At 48.5% G+C, this 21,848-nt stretch overlaps 1 protein-coding gene across 11 annotated transcripts in view; it reads right to left on the reverse strand.

The window, feature by feature from the left end:
* Positions 1-21,848, reverse strand: part of REPS1 (RALBP1 associated Eps domain containing 1) — a 1,025,500-nt gene that overhangs the window by 39,380 nt on the left and 964,272 nt on the right. For all 11 annotated transcript variants that reach the window (XM_078649357.1, XM_078649363.1, XM_078649362.1 and 8 more), the window contains one exon: positions 8,787-8,892. In XM_078649357.1, the coding sequence (XP_078505483.1) occupies positions 8,787-8,892 (106 nt within the window). The remainder of the gene's footprint in view (positions 1-8,786; positions 8,893-21,848) is intronic.

Genomic DNA, 21,848 nt, shown 5'->3' on the forward strand with positions numbered 1-21,848 from the left:
AGGAACCAGACAGGGTTGCCCTCTCTCACCAGCTCTCTTTCTACTAGCCCTAGAGCCCCTCCTTACAGATATCAAAAATAACGGAGACATTGCGGGTATTTCTTTTGGGGACACGCGAGTCAAGTTAGCAGCATATGCAGACGATATCCTGATCGCTACGGAAAATCCTGCTAACTCCATTGCTGCTCTAAGGACATCAATAGACAAATACTCCTCCCTGTCCGGCTACAAATTAAATAGAGATAAATCCGAAGTAAAACCTCTTAATGTCCACACTTCAAGAGAAGTGCTGGGCGACTCCGGCCTATTCTGGCAAACAGGAGTGATTAAATATTTGGGAATTGACTTCACGGATGAGCTACTGAGTACCCTTAAACATAACGAAATGAAAATCCTAAACAAAATCAAAAGTCTGTTAGACGGATGGTCACCCTGTTTCATCACCTGGTGGGGCCGTATCGAAACCATAAAAATTATGATACCCCCCTGGTTAACTACATCGCCACGATGCTCCCACTCATGCTCTCCAAAGAGTTCCATAACAAATTGGATAAATTCATCTCGACATTTCTTTGCAGGGCAAAAAAGCCAGAATCAGTTTAAAAAAACTCCGATTAGATAAAAAACTAGGAGGAGTTAACCTGGCGGATTACAAAACTTACCAAATCGCCTTTCTAGCAAAGCAGGGGTCGCACTGGTTATTCTCCCAGACTGACTATACCCCAGTGTGCCTCTCAGTGGAAAAGTCATTGCTGTATGGTCTCAGTCCCAGCGCCCTACTCACCGTCAAACTCCGTCCCAGCCTAGGACCGGGCCCTATCTTCAAGAATACTAAAATGGCTCTTCTAAAAGTTAGTAATCACCTGCCACAACAATTCCGACACTCATATTGGGAGTCAATATGGCACAATGCCGCCATTACATACAAAGGGAAAACTCTAAACTACCCCTCTTGGATAGACAGTGGTATCTTATTCCCCCACCAACTAGTCGAAAACTCGCTTCCACTAACCTTCAAGGAAATTCAGGATAGGTTCCGATTACACAAGATTGAATTCTACAACTTCTTACACATTAAAGTTGCTCTAGCGAAAGCTAACTTGAAGGCGGTCACCCCCTCCCTCCCAGGCTTAATCACCTCCCTTAACAAATTGGGGCACCAAGTCTCTAGACTGTATAAATTAATGCGGCCACAATCGTCCTCCCTAAATGCACCTCTCCAACGCTACTGGGACTCACTCTCCTCCACACCTAACTCAGACACAATCTGGGCCAGCACTTGTGAGTCCACCACTCGCCACAAAATATGCCCTACTCTTTCACAGACCAAGTTCTGGCTTCTACACAAGGCCTTCTGGACACCTAGCAGGTTGTTTCTCCATAAAATCAAGTCCGACGACACGTGTTGGAATTGTACAGGTGAAGGTGGAGACCTGGAACACCTAATCTTCAGATGCCCCTGTGTTACCTCCTATTGGGACAGAATCTTTGATTTTATAAATAAAGTCCTCCATATCACCCTACCAAGAGAATTTTCAACGCTTGTTCTAGGTTTTGCCAAAGCCGTCACACTCAATGATGATGACAAAGCCCTACTGGACCTATTGCTGACGGCTGCGGTTAAAATCATACTTAATAACTGGAAAAGCACACACAAAGCTTCTTTTCCCCACTGGTTGAACTGGATCTCTCACTTAAGAGGTGCTGACAACATATCCTTAACTTCTACCCCATGGCGTCCGCCACTCAGGAAACTTTGGTCCTCACTAGACGAACACTTTGACTCATACAAACCTCCCTGAATCTTGGTTACTTCGCACTCAGAGCGTTTCATACTGTCTATGCCTCTGTACGGCTGTCATTCTAAGCTATGTTCACTCATCGTCAGAGCTTGATACTTCCAAATTTCATATGTATTACATGTTTGTTTTAGGCAATTGTATAACTCATGTTGCTTCTGCTCTTGTCTGGAGGTGTCAATTTCTCCCCAGGTCATGTTATACATTCCGTCGGGTTACCTGGATGCAACTCTCCTCTATCTGCCTGCTGGACATTATATGTGGAACCTGGTTTGCGTTACTGGTCTTGATTTGTTTTGCTTGTACCATATCTTGTACTACCTAATTATATGATTTTTTAATGTACTTAATTTTATTGGAACTGTTAATCTTGTACTGATATATCTCTTTGTAGCTCCTAATAAAAAACTTTGAACATAAAAAAAAGAAAACACAGTTGGAAAAAAACAAGATAATCGTCCTCCAAAAAACAGTGCTGATAGTCAAAAAGCACCAAAGCAGCATTTCGAAAGCAGTTTCTCCGGCCTTGGAAGTTGTTAAACACAAAGCACAAACAGCCTCCCTTTATGGGGTCAAAATTTGGGGGCCCTATTGTAAAAAGAATTTTGAATTGGGAGAAAACAAATTTCTTAGAAAAATATTAAGCCTCCCAAAAAGGACTCTCCTGATGCCAATTACCATGGATTTGAATGTTAAACGCACTGACCACGTCTCTCTACTAAGACCACTCCTATTCTGAATAAGACTCTGGATAGCCCCGGAACTGAAACATTATAGGGAAGGTCTAGAAGAGATAATAAAGAACGACAGGAGTAGAGATATTCATGGTTTAAGCACATCTCTTTCTGGTTCTCAAAGTTGGGTATATCTAATTTGTGGGAAGATCCGACCCAGTTGATACTAACATCAAAGAAACTGCTAAAAACAACTTTTTGGGCTTATATTCAAAATAGTATATTACACTTACAACCAAGTTCCTTTTTTTAAAGATGTACCAAGTTTTGAGCCATTTATGGTTGAGGTGCTCCCACAATTAGCTAAGTCCTTATACGTAAAGATTAGATATGGGGTGCTACAAACAAATGTTAATAGATCCAGATGGTGTAGTAACCCTGGAAGCGAAAGTAATGAATTGTGTGTTTTATGTCAAAGTGAAGCAAAAGAAAATGATGTGCATGTACTATTTTTTTGCCCATCGTATAGCACACCGAGGAAGAAATGGATTATGCCCATTTGCAAACATTTGAATATTAGGGTTTGCAAAGAGGCAGAGAGAATTCTGAAAACCGATACACTGCAAGTAATTGTCTTTGCCCTAAGCAGGAACTTATTTAGTGTAAATCTTATAAGAGCCAAAGCAGGGCTAAAACTGTAAATGTGGTCACCTTGGTAAATAATAGTACAACTTGAGGAAAATTGCACATGCACTTTAAATTTGCATGTAGCACTTCATGTTTTTTAATATAGCGCTGGGAAGTTGAAACATGTATATCTATAATACAACTGTGGAATATGGGAATTACAAAGCAAGACCTGTATTTATGGAATTTGTGGTACCATTAAGTCATATAGGGATCCTGTGAGGAACCACAATTAATAGACAAGTGTAATTGGATTAGAATAACATGTTTCCTGATTATAAATGCCAGTATTTTAGATATTTATTAATATTATATAGTTTTATTAGCTGTAGTACGGGCAGGTTGCACTTTACAAATTCGTCTTAAAGGCCCTTATTGCGATGTGTGGTATTCATTATTGGAATGTGATTTTATAAGTATCTTTTATGGTTCTAAACGAATCGAAATAAAGAATTTGACTTGACTACTACTTGTGTAACGATATATCAGTAAGAGACATTAGTTAGTGATAGATTCCTTAACTTAGAATATCCCAGGCATCAGACTGGATCCGGAAAGTTTTGCTTAGCAGTACCCATGCGCGTCAGTAGGTGGCGACCGGCGGCTCCGTGTCCGTCATTGGCATCGTCAGCGCCGAGATGACGTCATGGAGGGTACTTAGGCGCCACCCACAAGACATGGACATTACGAGACATCTGTCCATTTTCACACGGTACAGATTTAAAAATCTCTTCATAACGCCTTTCCCGCTGCCAAACCTCAGGCAAGTTCTTATTGGTTTATTATTCATGTTATTCCAGCTGCTACGTGAGATAAACACAGGGATGGGCAGTCAATAGCTAATCACTGTTTCTCTATTTATAGGCGGTCTTATTTGTGCAATTTTACCTGGAACTCACATTGTCCTCAAAATTATGGGAAGATGCACAGTAGGCCATGAACACAAGAAAAGTGAATACACCAACCTCACATGTATTATTTTTATAAGAAAAACACAAATGCTCTGGCTTGAAAAGGGGATTAAATGTACATCAGCAATTGGTGGGACTTTTAAGGCCAAACCCACCTCAAGTACCCCTACCCCTTCCTTTGTCAAACAAAAGGTCACGTCTGCGCCCCTTCCCAGTAGTTAGGCACCCCATCTCCTTTCTACATACTAAAAAGCAGACAGGTAAACAGCAGGATTGGGTGCTAAGGGACCCATCAACCACATAACTGCCACATCTCCGTTTGGAACCTTCCCTTCTGCTTCCACTAATTAATATACATGTCCCTCCACCAGTGCCAGCACTGGGAAGCACATTTTCATTCCATGGACCATTGGAACAAATCATTGGTCTTCAAACTTTTGCATATTGGGCACTACCACCCCTCTCCCCGCCCTATCCCTCCCCCCTGAGCACAATGTTTTGTTGTCTGGGCACCCCCCCCCAAACTTTTTGGTGGTGTGGGTGTAGCTGGGGGGAAGAATTACTAAATCAGCACATTTGGAATGACACCGGGCCAAAAGTTATATTTAGGTCCTCAAAGCCACATTTACACCTTCTTTGAAAATCATTATCCTGATATTTCGCTACAAAGTCTTATCATAAACACTATAATTTTCTATCCAAACTCAATCTACAAAGCTCTCACTTAAGACAAAGCCCTATATGGTTAGGTATCCACCCCTCACCTCAAGTAACCCTCTGTTGCATGAGCCATTGAACATGCAATGATCACGCTGGATAAGAGATATATACATGTTGTATAGACTGGCTTCTGGTGCCCATTGCATCTGACGTCACACAAGCCCTCCTAGTGTTCTTTATCTTGCAGCCCAGGAAGAAGCGGCGCACAGCAAAGGCAAGCATGTATTCCTGAATCAGACTGCATGACCCAGTGTTTAGTAATTGTATAGCTATTCAATCCCTGGCGGCACAGCACCCAGGATAATGTACTGCTTGGCTAAACACTTATAAGGTCCCAAACGTGAGACCTATTGGCTATGCCAATGTTTGTTTAGCTATCTGGTCAGGTAATGTGGCCACTTTTATTTTGGTACCCAAGCCTATTTTCTGTCCCAGTCCGACCTTGGCACTGGCACAGAAGTGGAAGATTTACCTCACATACAGAGTAAAGCATCTCTAAGGGCAGTGCAAGCCTCTCTTAAATAAAATACGTACTCTGCAGTAATCAAGTGTCACTCTTTTAAGGGATCAGCAGGAGCCTTGTTCATGAAATACTGTAAAAATAAGCATGCCGACTTGTCACCCTCTGAAAGACTGATTTATTAGAAGTAGGATATTCCATTATTTTCTCGAGCAGAAACAGGTTACGACTTCAGTCAGCAGTCTTTCGTGATTGGCGGTTGATCAATAGAGTGGCATTAAGGCTGGGCAACGGTTTCACAATATTTAGAAACAAAGGAGAGGAGAGAGACTGTCGATGGGCGTTTCTACAGAAGAGCTCACCAGGTGACGGACTTCACCTTTGGCTGGCAGGGAGCTCAGAACAGGGGGGCAGCACAAAAAAGGGCATGCACTGCACAGAACAAGCCGCTACCTGCAGCTCCAAGCCGTGTGTGTATGTACACTGCAAGACAGGAGAGCCCAGCATTGAATGAATGAATGGTACTTTTAAAGCTCGCGGTTACCCCGGAAACGGCGTCTTGGTGTTTTTAAGTGGGATTTCCTGTTTAGAGGCGCTGCCTGGCATTACTGGTGGGGGCCCCGATGCAGAAGGGACAGCGGGACAATTGTGCGGCCAAGGCAGACACAGGGAGCTGGTACTGGTGCACACACACATGCAGAACCCGGACTAGAAATAGCGAATGGCCTGCAGGTCTCCCCTCTAAAGCGGTTACTGAACAAACTGTCCCCACGGTCCCAAACATTGCTTTATTTTCTATTAAACAATCCTGAACTGGTGGGAGGTACGAGTCACCCAGTAACCACCATCTGTCTCACTCAGGGACATCTTAAGGATTTTGGGGGCCTGGGGCCCAATGTATTTTGGGGGTACTTGTTTGGAACATCTTTGGATTTATGATCCCGTTTCAGCTCTTTCATGCCCTCTTTGGCCAGGTCACTGACAGTGCACAGGCACACTTGTTCAAATTCTAACATTATTTACATCTAATATTCAGGGATAGTGACGCGTTTTCAATATTGTAATACAGCAACAGCTCTCTAATAATACTGCAAATAATCTCTGTGACACCCTCCCATTTATCATATGCCAGATCCTATTTTGATCTAAAAAAACAAACCGTTTTTAGGTCGAGCGTCAGCGAAAGACCTATTGTGGCCCGTATTTGGGAATGTAGAAACGAGAGGATGCACGAGCGCAGATTTGACCTCGTGGGCGCGCACGGCGCCGTGCCCCTCTCGTGCCTCACATTCCCGTGCGCACAGAGCCAGCCCCCACACCCCTACACACACGCCACACAGGCAGGCACACACACAGGTACAACACACGCAGGCACATACAAGCGCACCCCCCCCCCGCGCTTACATACACACACAAACGCGCACACACACACACACACACTCCCAACCCCGCTCACCGGGCACACGCAGGGCTTCCGTCACTGGGGGGGCGGGCACCGTCAATGTGCCCCGATGCCCCCCCTCACCGGGTCTGCTATACTCTTTTTAGTGCTCGCCTGGTGTTGCAGCGGCTTCTAAGAGGCGTCCCCGTCCCACAGCCTCACGGCACTCCTCAAGTACAGTGGGCGAAGACTGCAGGCGCCGCCACTGTCACGAGCCGCAGGGAACGCCAACGTGCACGCTCACGGCGTCACGCTCCTGCCCTTCCACGTCTCTTCTGCGCTCCAGGCCGACTTTTTTTTTTTTAATAACGCGGTCCTCTTCCACTTTGGGGACCGCGTTTGTTTAATTAATTGTTTTGCTGTAGCATGGGCCGCTTTCGCATTTTCATGTCTTTAATTATTTTATTATTTTGGAGCACGGTCCCTACCTTTAGCCGCCGCGCTTGTTTGTACTTTACAACTGAGCAGGGCCCCGCTTCAAGGAGACTGCGCCCTACTGTTTAGAATGGGTGGAGGTCGAGCTGCTGCCGTCCAGTCAAGTACCTCTGTTCGCGGCCGTACCCGGCCAGCTCTTCCTCCTCACCGCCCACCAGGCCCCCGCTGCAGCCCTAGTCGCTGCTGGACTGCGAGGCCAAGAGCGTGGCCGAGAGCTGGGCATTTGAGCAGGTGGAGGAGCTCTTCAGCTGCATCCCTGAGCCCTTCCAGCGCCGCATCGTGCACTGGAATTCTCCCGCTCCAAGTGTCAAATATGCATGTTTTCCTCCTTCCAGTACCGGGGTGGTCAGGAAAGCCCACCGCTGCCGGCCAGGGTCGCAGCCGGCTCAGCCCCAGCGCCTGCAGGGGCAGCAGGAGCCGCTCCGGCAACTCCCACGGGGACCACCGTAGCACACACAGCCAGGGACGGGCTACCCTTCTGCCGAGGCATCCGCCTGCTAGAGACGGGCTGCATGGATAATGTCCTGCAAGTCGGTGAGTGCACGCCCCGTGCCCCTTCTTGAGATCCCCCCCTGCACCCTCTCCCCCTCCCCCGAAGCTCCTGTGGCTGAGTGGATTCAGTATCCCATAAATTACTTTTGGAAAAAAGATGTGCGCAGTGGCAGAGCTTCAAAGCCCCCCTCTCCCAAGGGATGGTGACATTGCTAGCAGTTTGCTAGTAATCTGAGCTAAAGCCCATCATGGTTTTGTTGGTTAGGGCACTCCGAGCCGCTGGGGCCATGCCCAACAAAAGGCGACTCCCAAGCATCAATCTGTGCAACCATTCAACAACAAGTGGTTCAAATATGTTCTCTCAATCGTTCAAGCTTTATTACAAATGTCACAAAAATATGTCAATATTTCACTTCTGTTCTTGTCGTTACAATAAAATACACTAAACATAATCTTCACAAAAGTTATGTACAAAACTTTAAGCTATTGCCATTATAAATTACAATAACTTATTTAAGTATTAATTATTTAAAAAAATTAAAAGCCATCGTTATTTGTAATATCAATACATCGAAGTCACGTAAATACAACACATATTGCAGTACAAATGCTATAGGTGTCACATTTGCGAAAGTTAAAACTATGGGCATTGTAAATGACAAAGCTATTAATTTCGCTGTTTTCAAAACCAACTCATAAAAAGTTTGACGTTTACAATACCAATAGCTCAAACTTTCCTAATGCGAGACCTATTGCATTGCAAATGCTTGTTTATGTATGTTGCATAAAACAAAACGTTTCTCTGCAAAATCTGTATAATAGACTCACAGATCACCCACATTAAAAAATAAATAAAGGGGAAACCGTATTTGAAATAATAAGTTTAAGAATTGTTCAAGGACATCGGGCTAAAACTCACTGCAGGACAGACTGGCTCTACCAGGCCAGAGCCTACTTTGCTAATGCCTTAAAACGCCTCTGGTCTCACTATCCCAGTGAAAGTAACTTCAATGCTGGACCAGGATGCGTATTAACGGGACAGTGCAGGTATCGGTACTTTGAAGGATTTTTTCAGGACGACTACCCACGATAAGACCTAAATCCCAAAATAAAAATAAATCTTTAAGTTACAGACATTAGAAAATACACTTATGTTAACTGGAGTACCTTTAATTGCTGTTGTAATTCACTATTTAACCGGGCCAGCACAGTGTTGGTTTCTTTATTTCTTCGGATGGATGCTTGAATGGATTTCTTGTCTTTACCCACAGATCTGAAAGGCAGAATAGTAAAATCAAATGTTTGACGCCACGTGTAATGGTATGCCTAAAAAATATACAGAAGACAAAAATAGCAAAGACAACAGAAGAAACAAAAAGTAGTCAGACGAGTAAGTAAATCAAAAGCCATTAGGGAAGGATACAAATACAATAAAAAGTGAAACAAAATTAAAATTTGATAAAAGAGACGCAGTAATAAGGTGATGGAAAAGTAAACAGGCAGTGGTGCACAAAAAGCAACAACAAGTTTGTCAGATAAACAGGCAAAACAGAAATCGACAAGACATTAAGTGAAAAAAAGAAAGACAACTGGACTAAAGGCAACCCATAAAATTCACTATTAAACATTACTTTTAATTTAGCTGAAAAAATGCAATGTAAATAATCCTGCAATATTAATCTGTTCAATCCAAACGAAAGATGACAATTATTGAGGAAGTTAAACTATGAACTGATAATAACTCAAGCGCATAGTTTACATGCAAGGATCTCTTAAGTGGAATATGCTGCATTAAAAGGTATCAACAACATGGAGATAAAATGTGTTTCTCGTCTAAAAACCTTCCACCACAGATACATTTGAGCCAAAATGATCAGGGTCACTTGATCGGTCTCATTTGGTCAGTAGTCGGTTCCTTACTGTTCAGACGAGTACAGCAGTTGCAGTCATTTGCACTTACGCATATACAAAACCCAGTGAATATGTCACTGCCAACTGTGTAATATGGTACAATGTTAGCGTTGATGGGTTTTGGTGGCATAATGAACGGAAAAAAGGGCGCCTTGCAAAAGTGACTTGAACCTTGAGATGGTAATACCGGAACATTTTAAACATATTAAGTATTTTGTATATTACATGTTTATTTTGTTGCAGTTAGCATGCTTATAGTTGTTTTTTTTCAGTCAAATGTTTATTGAAAATAGTAAGTGAAATAATGGACTGTTTCACGGCAATTAAAAAAAAACATGGTTCTTTAAGGAGTTCAGAAGTTGCAACATGTGGTGCTTTATTTATTTAAAAACATTCCTTCTGTATAAGACAAAGATTTCGAAACTGCTGCCTGCAAGGTTCAGCTAATTTTTAAATTCAGCTGTACGAAAACTCAGTTTAACATTAATGAAGAGATTGCCAATTAATCATAGTCAGGGCCACTGGAATTATACAGCACTGTGCTTGTGGAATCTATTGTTAATATATATTTTAAAAGGGGCTTACATGCTGCCCCCTTACTTTTCATTGGTTCCTGTGCTTGCCACTTACTTTTCCTCGGTCTATTGGCTGCAGCATGCTATTTCCTGTTCTTCCTCATGTGTTTGCTCTTGTCAGTGTCCTGACGCCAAAGTACTCTTTTTATCCGCTTTTGGGGAACTGTTTTATTTTTTGGCTGCACAGTGCTTGCTATGCCTGTCCACATAATCTCCCCTTGGCTATATGCACTTCAAGTGTGCTTGCGAGACATGCACACCTGCCATTCTCCCACTCTCTGTTCTGCTTTGCCCACCACCTGCACGGTCCTTTGTCTCCTAAACTCCCACCCTCCTCCCATTTCAGTTGTCCCTCTCCCCCTTACCATCTGTTGTTTAATCCGGAGCCATTCTGGGCTCACTACAAACGTATATTATTGTACTTCCCCTCACTTGCAGTTTGGCACAGCGGGCTTCACAGTCATGAGCATTCCAGGAGCTGTAGTTCTGGAGCCGAGCTTATTCTGGAGATTCTGTGATTATGGTAACTGGTGGGTGTCTCGAATTGAATAAAAGAACAATTGTTACTTACCTGTAACCTTCGGTTCTCCAGTATTGGTGTCTTTCATAGATTCATATGCCTGAATCATTCCCCATCGTCGGAGTGGGAGTCCCACGGTACATAAAAAAGCAATAATATGCACCTAATAACCAAAAATTCTTGGTAATGAACAACCAGGAAGTAAAGTAGCCCTAAGCTACAAGAGCAAAAACTTCCACACTCAGGACTATCAGTCATTTTGTATAGTCCAAACTGCAGCCAATCACGCAACAGCACCCACCAGAATTTTCTCCCCAGAGGCTCAGGCTCTCAGATTGTCTCGCACAGGAGTGATGCTAAACCTCTTAGCCTAAAGAGCCCCTGAGGGGAGGTGGGCGGCTGCATGTGACTCTATGAAAGACACCAATACTGGAGAACCACAGATTACAGGTAAGTAACAATTGTCTTCTCCAGTATTGGGGTGTCTTTCACAGATTCACATGCCTGAATCAGAGTAGATAGCAGTACAAACCATAATGCTCGTTATACTCTCGTTATATCACAGTATATATGTACATACGCATATCAATGCATCATGAATAAAATCTTAAACGTATATAAATACAATAGTGTTTACATATGCATACTGATTAGAATATAAAACAATTTATGAATAAGCATTTAAAAGACCAAAGAGGAGGAGGGATAACAGAGGCTCACCTTATTTAAAAAGATTGTGGGGGGGCGTGGCTTCGGCGGCGATGCGGTGAGACGAGCCTTCCATGAGCTCCGGTGCCCCGCCGCCTGTATAAGCATTATTCAGCGGAAATTGGGGTGTTGTGCGGAGACCCCGTGACTGGTGGGGGCTCCCTGAGTGTGGGGGCGCCTTTGGAGTGAGGCGAACTGCTGGGGATGCTGTCCTGAGGGCTGGCGGTGGTTGCCGGCGTTCCCGAGAGCAGCCGCGCCCACCATTTTGTGGTGCCTGCCGGGGAGGCTGCCCACGCCCTGATCCCGCCGGCTGCCTACCGACTGACAGCTGCACTTGGGCTGCCGTCGGAGAGCTCCGGACCGGGGGCGTCGCCGACGACGGTGGAGACAAGGTCTGGTGAGGCCGGGTGACCGGCCCCGGAGTGCGGCTCGGCCTGAGGGAGCCGATGTGCTGAGGAGCAGCCAGGCCTTGCACCTGGGACAGCGGGGGCCTCTGGAGAGCGGCGAGGCCGGGTTGTGCTGTGAGCGGCTAGCCGGGGGGCCGGACCGCCTCTGGAGGGCGGAGAGCTGCTGAGCTGCTGCACCGCGGGCTGGCGGTGGCTGCCCGCGCTAAGGTGGTAGTGCCCGCCATTTTGTGCCCCTGATAGCGCGGAGGCCTCCTACCATGGAGGCGGCCCGGATCCCTGCCTGGCTCCACCTGTATGCTGACCAGGGCGATCTAGTGCGAGGAGACGCCGAGGCCTGGGGACCGCACTGGACTGGAGTCTGGCAGCTGGCCCTGTGAGAACGACGGGCCCATGAGGGAGGAGAAGAGGCCCCGGGGACGGAGCGGTGGCAGTGGCGAGGGTCCGGCGGAAGGCGCTTGATGGGAGCCCTGGGGGCCGGAGCTGCAGCAGCCGGTGAGGTGGGCCATCGGAGCTCCCCCGGGTTAACGGCAGGAGGGGGAGTACGGGTTCGGACTGTAGCTGTGGAGGTAGGGCGCTGCAGACACGGAGTGGTGGGGTTGGGGGTCATTGCCGGGCGCGCTGCCCTGACCGGCGCCAGGGGCTCCCAGACTCTGCCTGTTGAACCAGCCTCCTGCTCCCCCTGCGCTGCAGATTGGACATCATCCTGGGCCCTGAGGATTGTTTCTGCGGTCAGACTCCCCATTGGGTGACCCCTGTGCGCTGTCTGGCGCTGACCTGCGGAGGGTTCGAGGGACGCAGTCTCTGCTGTTTGGGCTGGTGCCCACCGGGGGTCTGGGGACCTGGCCATCGTTGTGGACTGTCATCTTGGGACTGAGGCCTGAGCACATTGCTGTGGAGGACGGGCTTCAGTGGTTACCCTTTGCGCTGTGAGAAGGGACTGTTGAGTGGGTACTTCTGGGGGGCCGGGGACATCTGGGCGGCCACCCAGGGACACTGGTGTCGCTATCTTGTATCTGTACTTTGCTGCCTGGAATATAGCACTGCGGTGAGGGGGAGGCACCTTCTGGGGCTGTGGGACCGCCCTGGGGTCTGGTCTGGTGCGCTGAAGTGGGGGAGCTGTGTCCTAGATTGAGCTACAGGTGAAGATACGGGTTGGTGCGTTCCCCCCCTCTACTTGTGTCCCCCCCCCCCTCTGGGGTGCATCCTGATTGATCAGTGCGGGGTACGCTGACTGACTGCAGTCACAGGTCTGGCAATGACGCGGTCTAAGGGGAGTAGGGCAGATTCGGCGACTACGTCCATAGACAACCCGGTTGTGGCTATGTGGGGCAAGGCTGGAGCGACGGCGTCTACTGAGGGATCCTCGCAGGCCACAGAGGATTCGTCGCCGGTGACCCAGGCCTTCATAGCCTCCTTCATGTCCGAGCTCCAGACTAAGATAGGCTCCCTGCGCTGCGAGGTTCACTCCTGCGTCAAGGAGCTGCGGAAGGAGGTCACGGATTTGGGAGACCGGGTCGACGGACTTGAGAAAATAGTGGATGCTCGTACCGGGGACCAAGAGCAACTGTGGCAACGTCTGGCGGCGCTGGAGGAGCAAAATATAGAGTTACAAGTCAAGCAGGAGGACCTTAAAAACAGAAGCCGCCGGAATAACCTCCGCATCCGGGGGGTTCCTCTCGAAGCGGAAGGAAAGGATATAATGACTTACGTGGCACAACTCCTTCACGAGGTTTGGGGAGATGAAGACGCCTCTCCGCCAGCTTTGGACCGTGCTCATCGGGTGTCCGGGCCCGCGGGAAGGCCGGGCCTCCTCCCGGACATTCTGACGCGAGTACACTTCTTGACTGAGAAGGAGGCTATCCTGAAGGCGGCAAGAGACAAACCGGATCTTAGCTACGATGGCCACAAAATCCAAATCTTTCAAGACTTGGCGCCCAACACCCTGCGCAGAAGGAGGGCTTTCCGACCGGTGACGGAGAGGCTGCGGGCCCTCAACATCCCCTACCAATGGGGTCATCCATTCGCCCTCATCTTTCGCTGGGAGGATAAACGCAGAGTAGTACGGTCCGGTCGGGAAGCGGCACAACTGCTTAAGTTGCCGGAATCGCCGGCGCATAGCCCTACTCGCCCGCAGCGCCAGGAGAGAGTCCCGGCCCGGCCGGCTTGGACTACTGTGCACCACCGCCGTCGCTCCCCCCGCTGGATGAGAGGTCCTCCTCGCATGCTAAACAAGATATCATAGCACACATCAGATCCCTGGAAGGGGAGCGCGAGGGTTCGCCACCGCAACCGTCCACCCCGTGACTTGGTGCTTCGCGATGGAATACGCCTCAATGTCTGCGCCACTGCGGACGATGTCCCGGGTCCCCCAGACCTGTCGGGGGTGATCGGCTGTCCACCTGACCTCTGTGAAGCGGACATGCTCCAACTTCATATGTGAGGTGGAGTGCTAGATTTTAGGTTTCCTTGTTAAGTGGACCTCAGCAACGTTGCAAAGACTAACGATAAGCCCTTTCCCACGCAACCACTGAACGTCCTCTGCTGCACCTGAGGATTTCACGACAGGATCTCTTCCACGTTGCAGAGGCCACTGAGATGCCCTTCCTCATACGGCCACCAAGCGTCCTCTGTGATCCTCAGAGACTCTGAGTTAGGAATGCTCCATGATGGAATTCTTATGGCCCTCCCGTTCACGGGGTTATGTAAATCATGCCTGACCGTACGCATAGTACACTCTAGCCCCTGTCAGGGCGGTTGGGGTGCTGGGGCTCTGAGGTCCTTAGCTCCAGTAATTCCTGTAGGTACCCCCCAAACTGTTCCCTAGGGAGTGACATCTCTGAGTGCGTCTGAACCCTTGGGTAGAGGACGCGCCGTGACTGGGACAGAATGCTGTGGCCCTGTTGGCCTATGTTGACCTCTTTTGTTGACAGGCCTGCTTGGCCGCCTATGGAACTTCTATTCCTCTCCTCCTTTTCTATCTCCTTTCTGGCTCGCTCTCTTCTCCTTCTCGGGAGCGACGGGGTGGGAACCGGGCGGCTGCAATCTTCCGGGCAGGTGGGGAAGGGGGTTGCTGCTCCTATACCCTTTCCCTCACAATGGTGGGAGTGGGAAGCGTGAATGAACCCTGATTGTTGCGCGATATGGCTGTGAACATCCTCAGACCTTTGAAAGTCCTAACACTTAACGTTAAGGGCTTAAACTCCCCCAATAAGCGTAGGCAGGTATGGCGCTACCTTCTCCAGCAACACGCAGATATCATATTCCTCCAGGAAACCCACCTGCTGCAGGCGGACACGCAGCCCATGGCACATCCTAAGTACCCTCTTCAGTTTTGGGCTGCTGCTGACACTAAAACAGCAGGAGTGGCCATATTGTGCAGGGCTGGCTTCAGGCGGGGGGGCGCAAAGCCCTTCCAGGGTGGTGATGGGCGTTTTCAAGTCAAGGTGCACTTGGGGAGGCGTCAGTTTACCCTCTGTAACATATACGCGCCTAACCAGATGCAGGACAGGTACCTCCAGACGCTTCTGCGGGAGCAGATTTCATGTGGGGACCCGTCCTTGATATTGGGAGGGGACTTTAATCTAGTCTGGGATCCGGACATGGACCGAAGCGATGCTTCCTTCAGCGGCACCGGAGCAATGTCCTCTGCGCTACGCACGCAGATTGCGGAGCTAGGGTTAATTGATGCGTGGCGCTACCATTGCCCGGAGCTGAGGGATTATTCCTTTTACTCACATGCCCACCGATCATACTCCCGCATAGACTTCCTGTTTGCTTTGCTCGATCTGGTGCGGGATACACTGGGGGCCTCCATATTGGATATATCACTGTCTGATCACGCTCATGTTGAGCTGCTCTTACAGAACCCGACTGCTTCCCCCACCCGAGAGACACGTTGGTCTCTGCCACCGAGCATCCTTCGAGACGCCGCGGATGTTGAAAGAATCTGGGAGGCTATAGATTCTTACTTTCTTTACAACGATATCCCGGAGACACCCTTCCCAGTGGTATGGGATGCCTTCAAGGCCACGATCCGGGGAAACGTCACTTCCCTAACAATAGCGCGGAGGCGCGAAGCCTGCAAGTTGGAGGCTGACTTGACGAAGGACATTAAGAATACTGAGTTACGGGATCGGGAGCGTCCAACACTGGAGTCCAGAAAGAGGCTGGCTAACCTCAGGGGACAGCTCAGGCTTCTAAGCACCAACAAGGCTGAGCACTCTTTGCTGGCACTGAAGCAGAGATATTTTGAGGGAGGAGACAAGGTGGGGCGCCTTTTGGCGGGGAGGTTGCGAGCACGTGCGGCTAAGGCCCACATAGCAAATATCCAGCTTCCGGACGGGTCCAGGGTTGTCTCGGAGAGGGGTAAGCAGGAAGCCTTCATGGGCTACTATACCGCCCTGTAACGGAAGGAGACCGTCCCGGCAGATGCAATCGCGGCTGTCCTTGACAACTATGAAGGGACACCGCTACATCCGGTGTGTACGGCGGAGCTGGAGGACTCTATAACCGAGGAGGAAGTCACGGCGGCCATTAGAGACCTCCCCCTGGGGAAAACGCTGGGACCAGACGGCCTACCCTTGTCTTTCTATCGCACCTTCCAGTCCCAGCTTAGGCCCTACCTTCTGAGACTGTTCAACTCTTTTACGGACAGAGAGGGACCGTCCCCCGACATGGGTATGGCGGAGATCGCGTTGATACAGAAACCTGGGAAGGACCCCGCACAGTGTGCATCTTATCGCCCTATAGCTCTATTGAACTCTGACCTTAAAATATATACCAAAATCCTCACCAAACGCCTCGACCCTTATATGCCGGGGCTTGTGGACCCTGATCAGGCCGGGTTCATTCATAACCGACAGGATGCGGATAACGTGCGCAGGCTTGCGCATCTCGTGGGGAAGGTGCACCACTGGGAAATTCTGGCCTGTCTCCTATCGTTGGATGCGGAGAAGGCATTCGACCGTGTGGACTGGACCTTCCTCAAGGCGGTACTTCATAAATTTGGACTGGGCCCGAAGATGATTACAAGGATCATGGCCCCGTATGTGGGACCACAGGCCAGGATCCGGGTCAATGGCCACCTAACACCATCGCTGCCTATCCACAGGGGCACGAGACAGGGGTGCCCCCTCTCACCCCTGCTGTTTGCTCTCGCAGTAGAGCCCCTTGCGGAGATGATACGCCGGGAGACGGGCATCCATGGGGTCGTGCACTGTGGACGGGAAAATAAGGTGGCATTGTTTGCGGACGACCTGATACTTACTCTTACGCGTCCACGGGAGTCTCTCCCGGCCCTGCATGGGGTGCTCTGTCTTTATGAGAGGGCCTCTGGCCTTAAGATCAACCATGATAAATCTTGGGCTCTTAATCTCACCATACCGAAAGAGAAGATACCCTCTTTGAGAGAAGTGGCGCCCTACCGGTGGGCCGAACACCACGTCCGATATCTGGGTCTCCTTCTGACCTCCTCTTTGGACACATGGTCATCGGTGAACTGGCGGGAATGCTGGAAAGCGGTTCTAGAGGACCTGCGAAGGTGGAAGCCCCTGATGTTGTCATGGTTGGGTAGACTTAATGCTGTTAAGATGTCGATCCGTCCCAAAATCTTATATGTGTTTCAATGTCTTCCCACCCCGGTCCCGCTCCACTGTATACGGAGTTTACAACACAAACTCACGTCCTTCATTTGGGGCGGAAAACGGTCCCGCTTCTCTCAGAAGGTCATCATGGCACCACGGGATAGGGGGGGGTTAGCCTGCCCTGACCTGGTGCACTACTACTGGGCCTCTCACCTCCGCTTTGTGGTGGAGTGGGCAGCGCGTGAGAGCGAGAAAGGGTGGTTACATATGGACCGAGCAGTAACGGGGCGCACTATCTTTGCCAAAGCAGCACAATTACGTAAATCCAGTGGCTCTGAAGATAAGGTAAGGTAACGGGAAAGCTTAGCATAGTAGGCTCCGGCTGCCATTTTATAAATGCCTGGTCATGCTCAAAAAATATTTAGCTTTGGGGGAAATTAAGCAGGCTGAATCTAGAACTCCCACTCAATTGAATCCATATTTCTTACAAATGATGTCCTATTCAGGCAGAGAAGAGCCCTCCCATTGGTTTAACCTGTATTTCTCAGGTATGATGTTCTAGCTGAGAAATAACATCTGATACCTGTGAAAAATCGGTGTGAAAACCACTGCTTTCTTTGCACTGCAAGCAGACAAACACATCATAAAATATACGTACAAACGGCCAAAGTCTAAAGGCATCTTTCAGTATTATAAGTATCATATGGCACTAAAGGTGGTTGTGTCAAATTAAAATACTAACTGAGCTACCAAATGTACTTTTGTTCTCTTCTGGCGAACCCTGGGAGACCCCTGAGTCCATGCCCAGAACCTTAACTTCACCAGTCGAGTACTCACCTGGAAACCGATAACTCACTTTCCTTCCATAGGATAACATTGACTGGTTTGACTCGAAAAATCTTCTGTGAAGTTTTGAAACTCTAAAATATTCATCTAAAATCAGCCGAGTAACGAATTTCCAATTACTCACCTGGAATCAGGAGATGAGCCAGTACTGTATCTTTCAGCCCAGTACTGAACCGCAAAAGTAATTACAACTGTACTTACCCATAACCTGAATTTTCTTCCATAGGAAACCATTGACTGTTTTCTGTGAAATTTCGTCTAAGTGGCTACCTTTGCTAATTACAAATATTCCTTAAAAACCGTACCAACTACTAAAACGTAATTACTTACTGTCTTAGGTAGAGACCCCAGTACTGAACCTAGGAGTCCAGTCCTGGATTACAAAAGTAACGAGAACCTACTTTACCTGTGACTTGAATTTCCTTCCATAGGATAACATAGCTAGTTTTTCACTGAAAAGTTTTTAGGTGTCAACTTTTAAAATACCTTTACATTCTTTAAAAATCACTGCAATAACCAAAACGTTTTTACCGAACTGTTTTCAGCTTAGACCCCAGGACTGAATCTAAGATCCAGTCCTGGAGTTACAAAAGTAATCTATAAAGTAACCAGCTGCATTTATGTAGAAAAACCCACTGAACTCTAAAAATAAAACAACTATATTTTTTGATATAAAAACAATTGGCCTGGAGTTCAGTCCTTGAGTGTGTGAAACTTTTTGCTGACTGAGTATGTACAACAAATGCTTTACACTGGCCACTGGTACTGCCTTACTGCTCGACCAAGCTACCACTTTAGAGAGTAAGGTCAGACCTGACTTTAACTTCTGTTATACCTCTGGGGATTGTGGACTCTATACACACTGTACCTTACTTTGGTCCTGTATATATAGAGCCACTTTCTCACACCCATGGATTTAGAAACCTATGTATCCTTATACATATTTTCTAAAGAAGTGTCTACTGTGGGACCGAAGAGGTGCTCCTTATCAAAAGGCTGATTTAGAATAGAGGCTTGGACCTCGGGTTTAAACACAGAAATTCTGAGCAAAGCGTGTCTGTGTAGCAAAACGCTAGTGTCGACTGCGGAGGCTGCGGTATCAGCTGCAGCTAAAGCCCACCTAATAGATGTATTGGAAATTAATTTCCCCTCTTGAATTAGATCAGTAGCTTTAGTTTTACGTTCATCAGGTAAATACTGAATTCATTTTTCTATCTCATCATAATAAGCTCTTCTAGCTCGCTATGACAGAGCTTAAGTGTTTGCAATTTGCCAGTGATTGGCTACTTGCGCAGCTGCTTCTTGCCAGAGGCATTTATCTGTTTAAACTCCTTATCAGGAGGAGGGGCATCTCCTGTGGTTTGCGAGTTTGATCTTTTGCAAGAGTTAGAGACTACCAGGGAGTCTAATGGGACTTGACCCTTGATGTATGTGGGGTCAGTAGGAGCTGGCTTGTATTTCTTATCTAGTCTGGGTGTGACAATCCTTGCACGCATAGGGTCTTTAAAAATTTCATCTGCATGCTTAAGCATTCCCTTGATCATAGGCAGTGTTTGTGTTGCTCTTTGAGAGGAACTCAAGGTCTCAAAGAGAAAATCCTCTTCAAGGGCCTCCTTATGTAGTTCTACTCCATGGTACTGAGCAGCCCTATTGAGTAGCTCTATATACCCTATGTTATCCTCAGGTGGGAGGGTCTGGAGGGGTATAGATCCGGATCGGTATCAGTGTTGGGATTTGTATTATAATCCTCCCAGGGATAAGAAACAATGTCCTGTGATCTATCTTCCTCCCCATCCCCTTCATCTTGTGGATCAGGTGACTGTGGTTGTGGGGAATTTGTGGGTGTAATGATTACATTTGGGTCAACAGATGAAGGAGGTGTAATAGGAGGAGAAGGGTTAGTACCCACATTTTTGCGTTTTAGTGGAATGTGGTAGTCCTCTTGTAAATCTGGTTTCCTTTTGTCTGGTAATTTTGCATGAATATACCCAGTACATGGATTAATAACCAGTTCCTTTTGTTTCGGATCCGTGTTAGCAGGCGTAACGTCGAAACAAGGCTCTTTAGATGGAAGAGGAGGTGTTTTTCCTTTGGGTGCCAGATTTTGGACGTCTAAGGTTCCGGCTCCAAAGTTTTATTTTTCGGTAACGAAGGGATGGTCACTGCAACATGTTTGGATTTCGATGCCGAAGGTTTCGGTTCAGTGCTCGAATGGGGCGGACTCGATCCCAAGCCAGAAGGCTTTGGTTTATGTTTCGGTGTCGGGCCGGTGGGTGGGGCGTTCAAAACTTTTTCTAAGTGCCGACCTTGGCCCGAAGGATCTCCTTAGATGCACTTCCTTTCTAGGAGAGCGAGATCTGACCGGATCCTGTTTTCTTGGTGAACGAGATCTGACAGGATCTTCTCTGGGAGATCGGTATCTCACTGGATGTTCCCTTCTGGGAGAGTGAGATCTGGTTGGTCTTCTCACAGGTGATTTGTCTGTTTGGCGCCTGGGAGGACTACGCCTGTCCACTTCATCTACCAGTCTCTGGAGAGGAGATCTGTGCTGCGGACTGACGTATTCTTGCATCCGTTTGGTAGCCCCTGACTCTCACCAATGGTCCAATGATTTGTACCATCTGGGTGATAGTCTGACCTCCGCAGCCGAAGGATCTGGCTGACGCACAGGAGATCTGGGGACAGGACTTCTGGACCTTGAAGATGTTGTTGAGGAACCAGAAGACTGCGAAGTAGAATGACGAGAAGCTGACTCTGTTACCATGACCACAGAGTTTCTGGACGACGATCGAGCCCTTTCTGAAGGTCTCGACATCGAGCGTTCCGGCGTCGTATGTTTTTCTCTCGACGTCGTACGCCTCTGGGGAGTCGGCGGGTCCAACAATCTCTACTTCGAATGCCTCGACGGCGATCGATGCGAGGATCTATGGTCTCTCGACGTCGAACGGTGATGACCACCCGTCGACGGAGCCTTCTCTCTCGACGTCGAACGGCGATGACCAGCCGTCGGCGGAGCCTGTTCTCTCGACGTCGAACGGTGATGACCACCCGTCGACGGAGACTTCTCTCTCGACGTCGAACGGTGATGACCAACTGTCGACGGAGCCTTCCCTCTCGACGTCGAACGGCGAGGACCAGCCGTCGACGGAGCCCTCTGTCTCGACGTCGAATGTCTGTGCGACGACGGCAGAGGGGTATTGGTCACCCTCGACGCCGAGCGTCGACGAAACGCCGACTGAGACTGCGCCCTCGACGCCGACCGATGTTTCGACGGCGGAGGGGTCTTGTTCCTCGACGCCGAACGTCGCTTCTTAGACCACGGCGGAGGGGTCACACTTCTCGACGACGGCGGAGGGGTGACCTCTCTCGACGCCGATCGTCGCCAGGTTGACGACGGCGGAGGGGCCTTGGATCTCGACGCCGACCGTCGCCCGGTTGACCGCGGCGGAATCACCTTCCTCGACGCCGATCGTCGTCGGGGGAGGGGATTTCGACGACGGAGCTGGATCCTTCGACGTCGTTGACGTACCTGGTCTTCTTTTCGACGGCGAGCCCGCCGTCGACGATAGTTTTGAAGACAAACGATCCAACGGTGGTTCTTTCCTCAGCGCCAAGCCCGACGCTGAAGCTGAAGGGTGGGAAGACTTCTCTTTTGAAGATGTTCTAGCCTTCTTGGTACC

This window comes from Lissotriton helveticus, chromosome 6 (assembly GCF_964261635.1).
Source record: "Lissotriton helveticus chromosome 6, aLisHel1.1, whole genome shotgun sequence".
Classification (NCBI taxonomy): domain Eukaryota; kingdom Metazoa; phylum Chordata; class Amphibia; order Caudata; family Salamandridae; genus Lissotriton; species Lissotriton helveticus.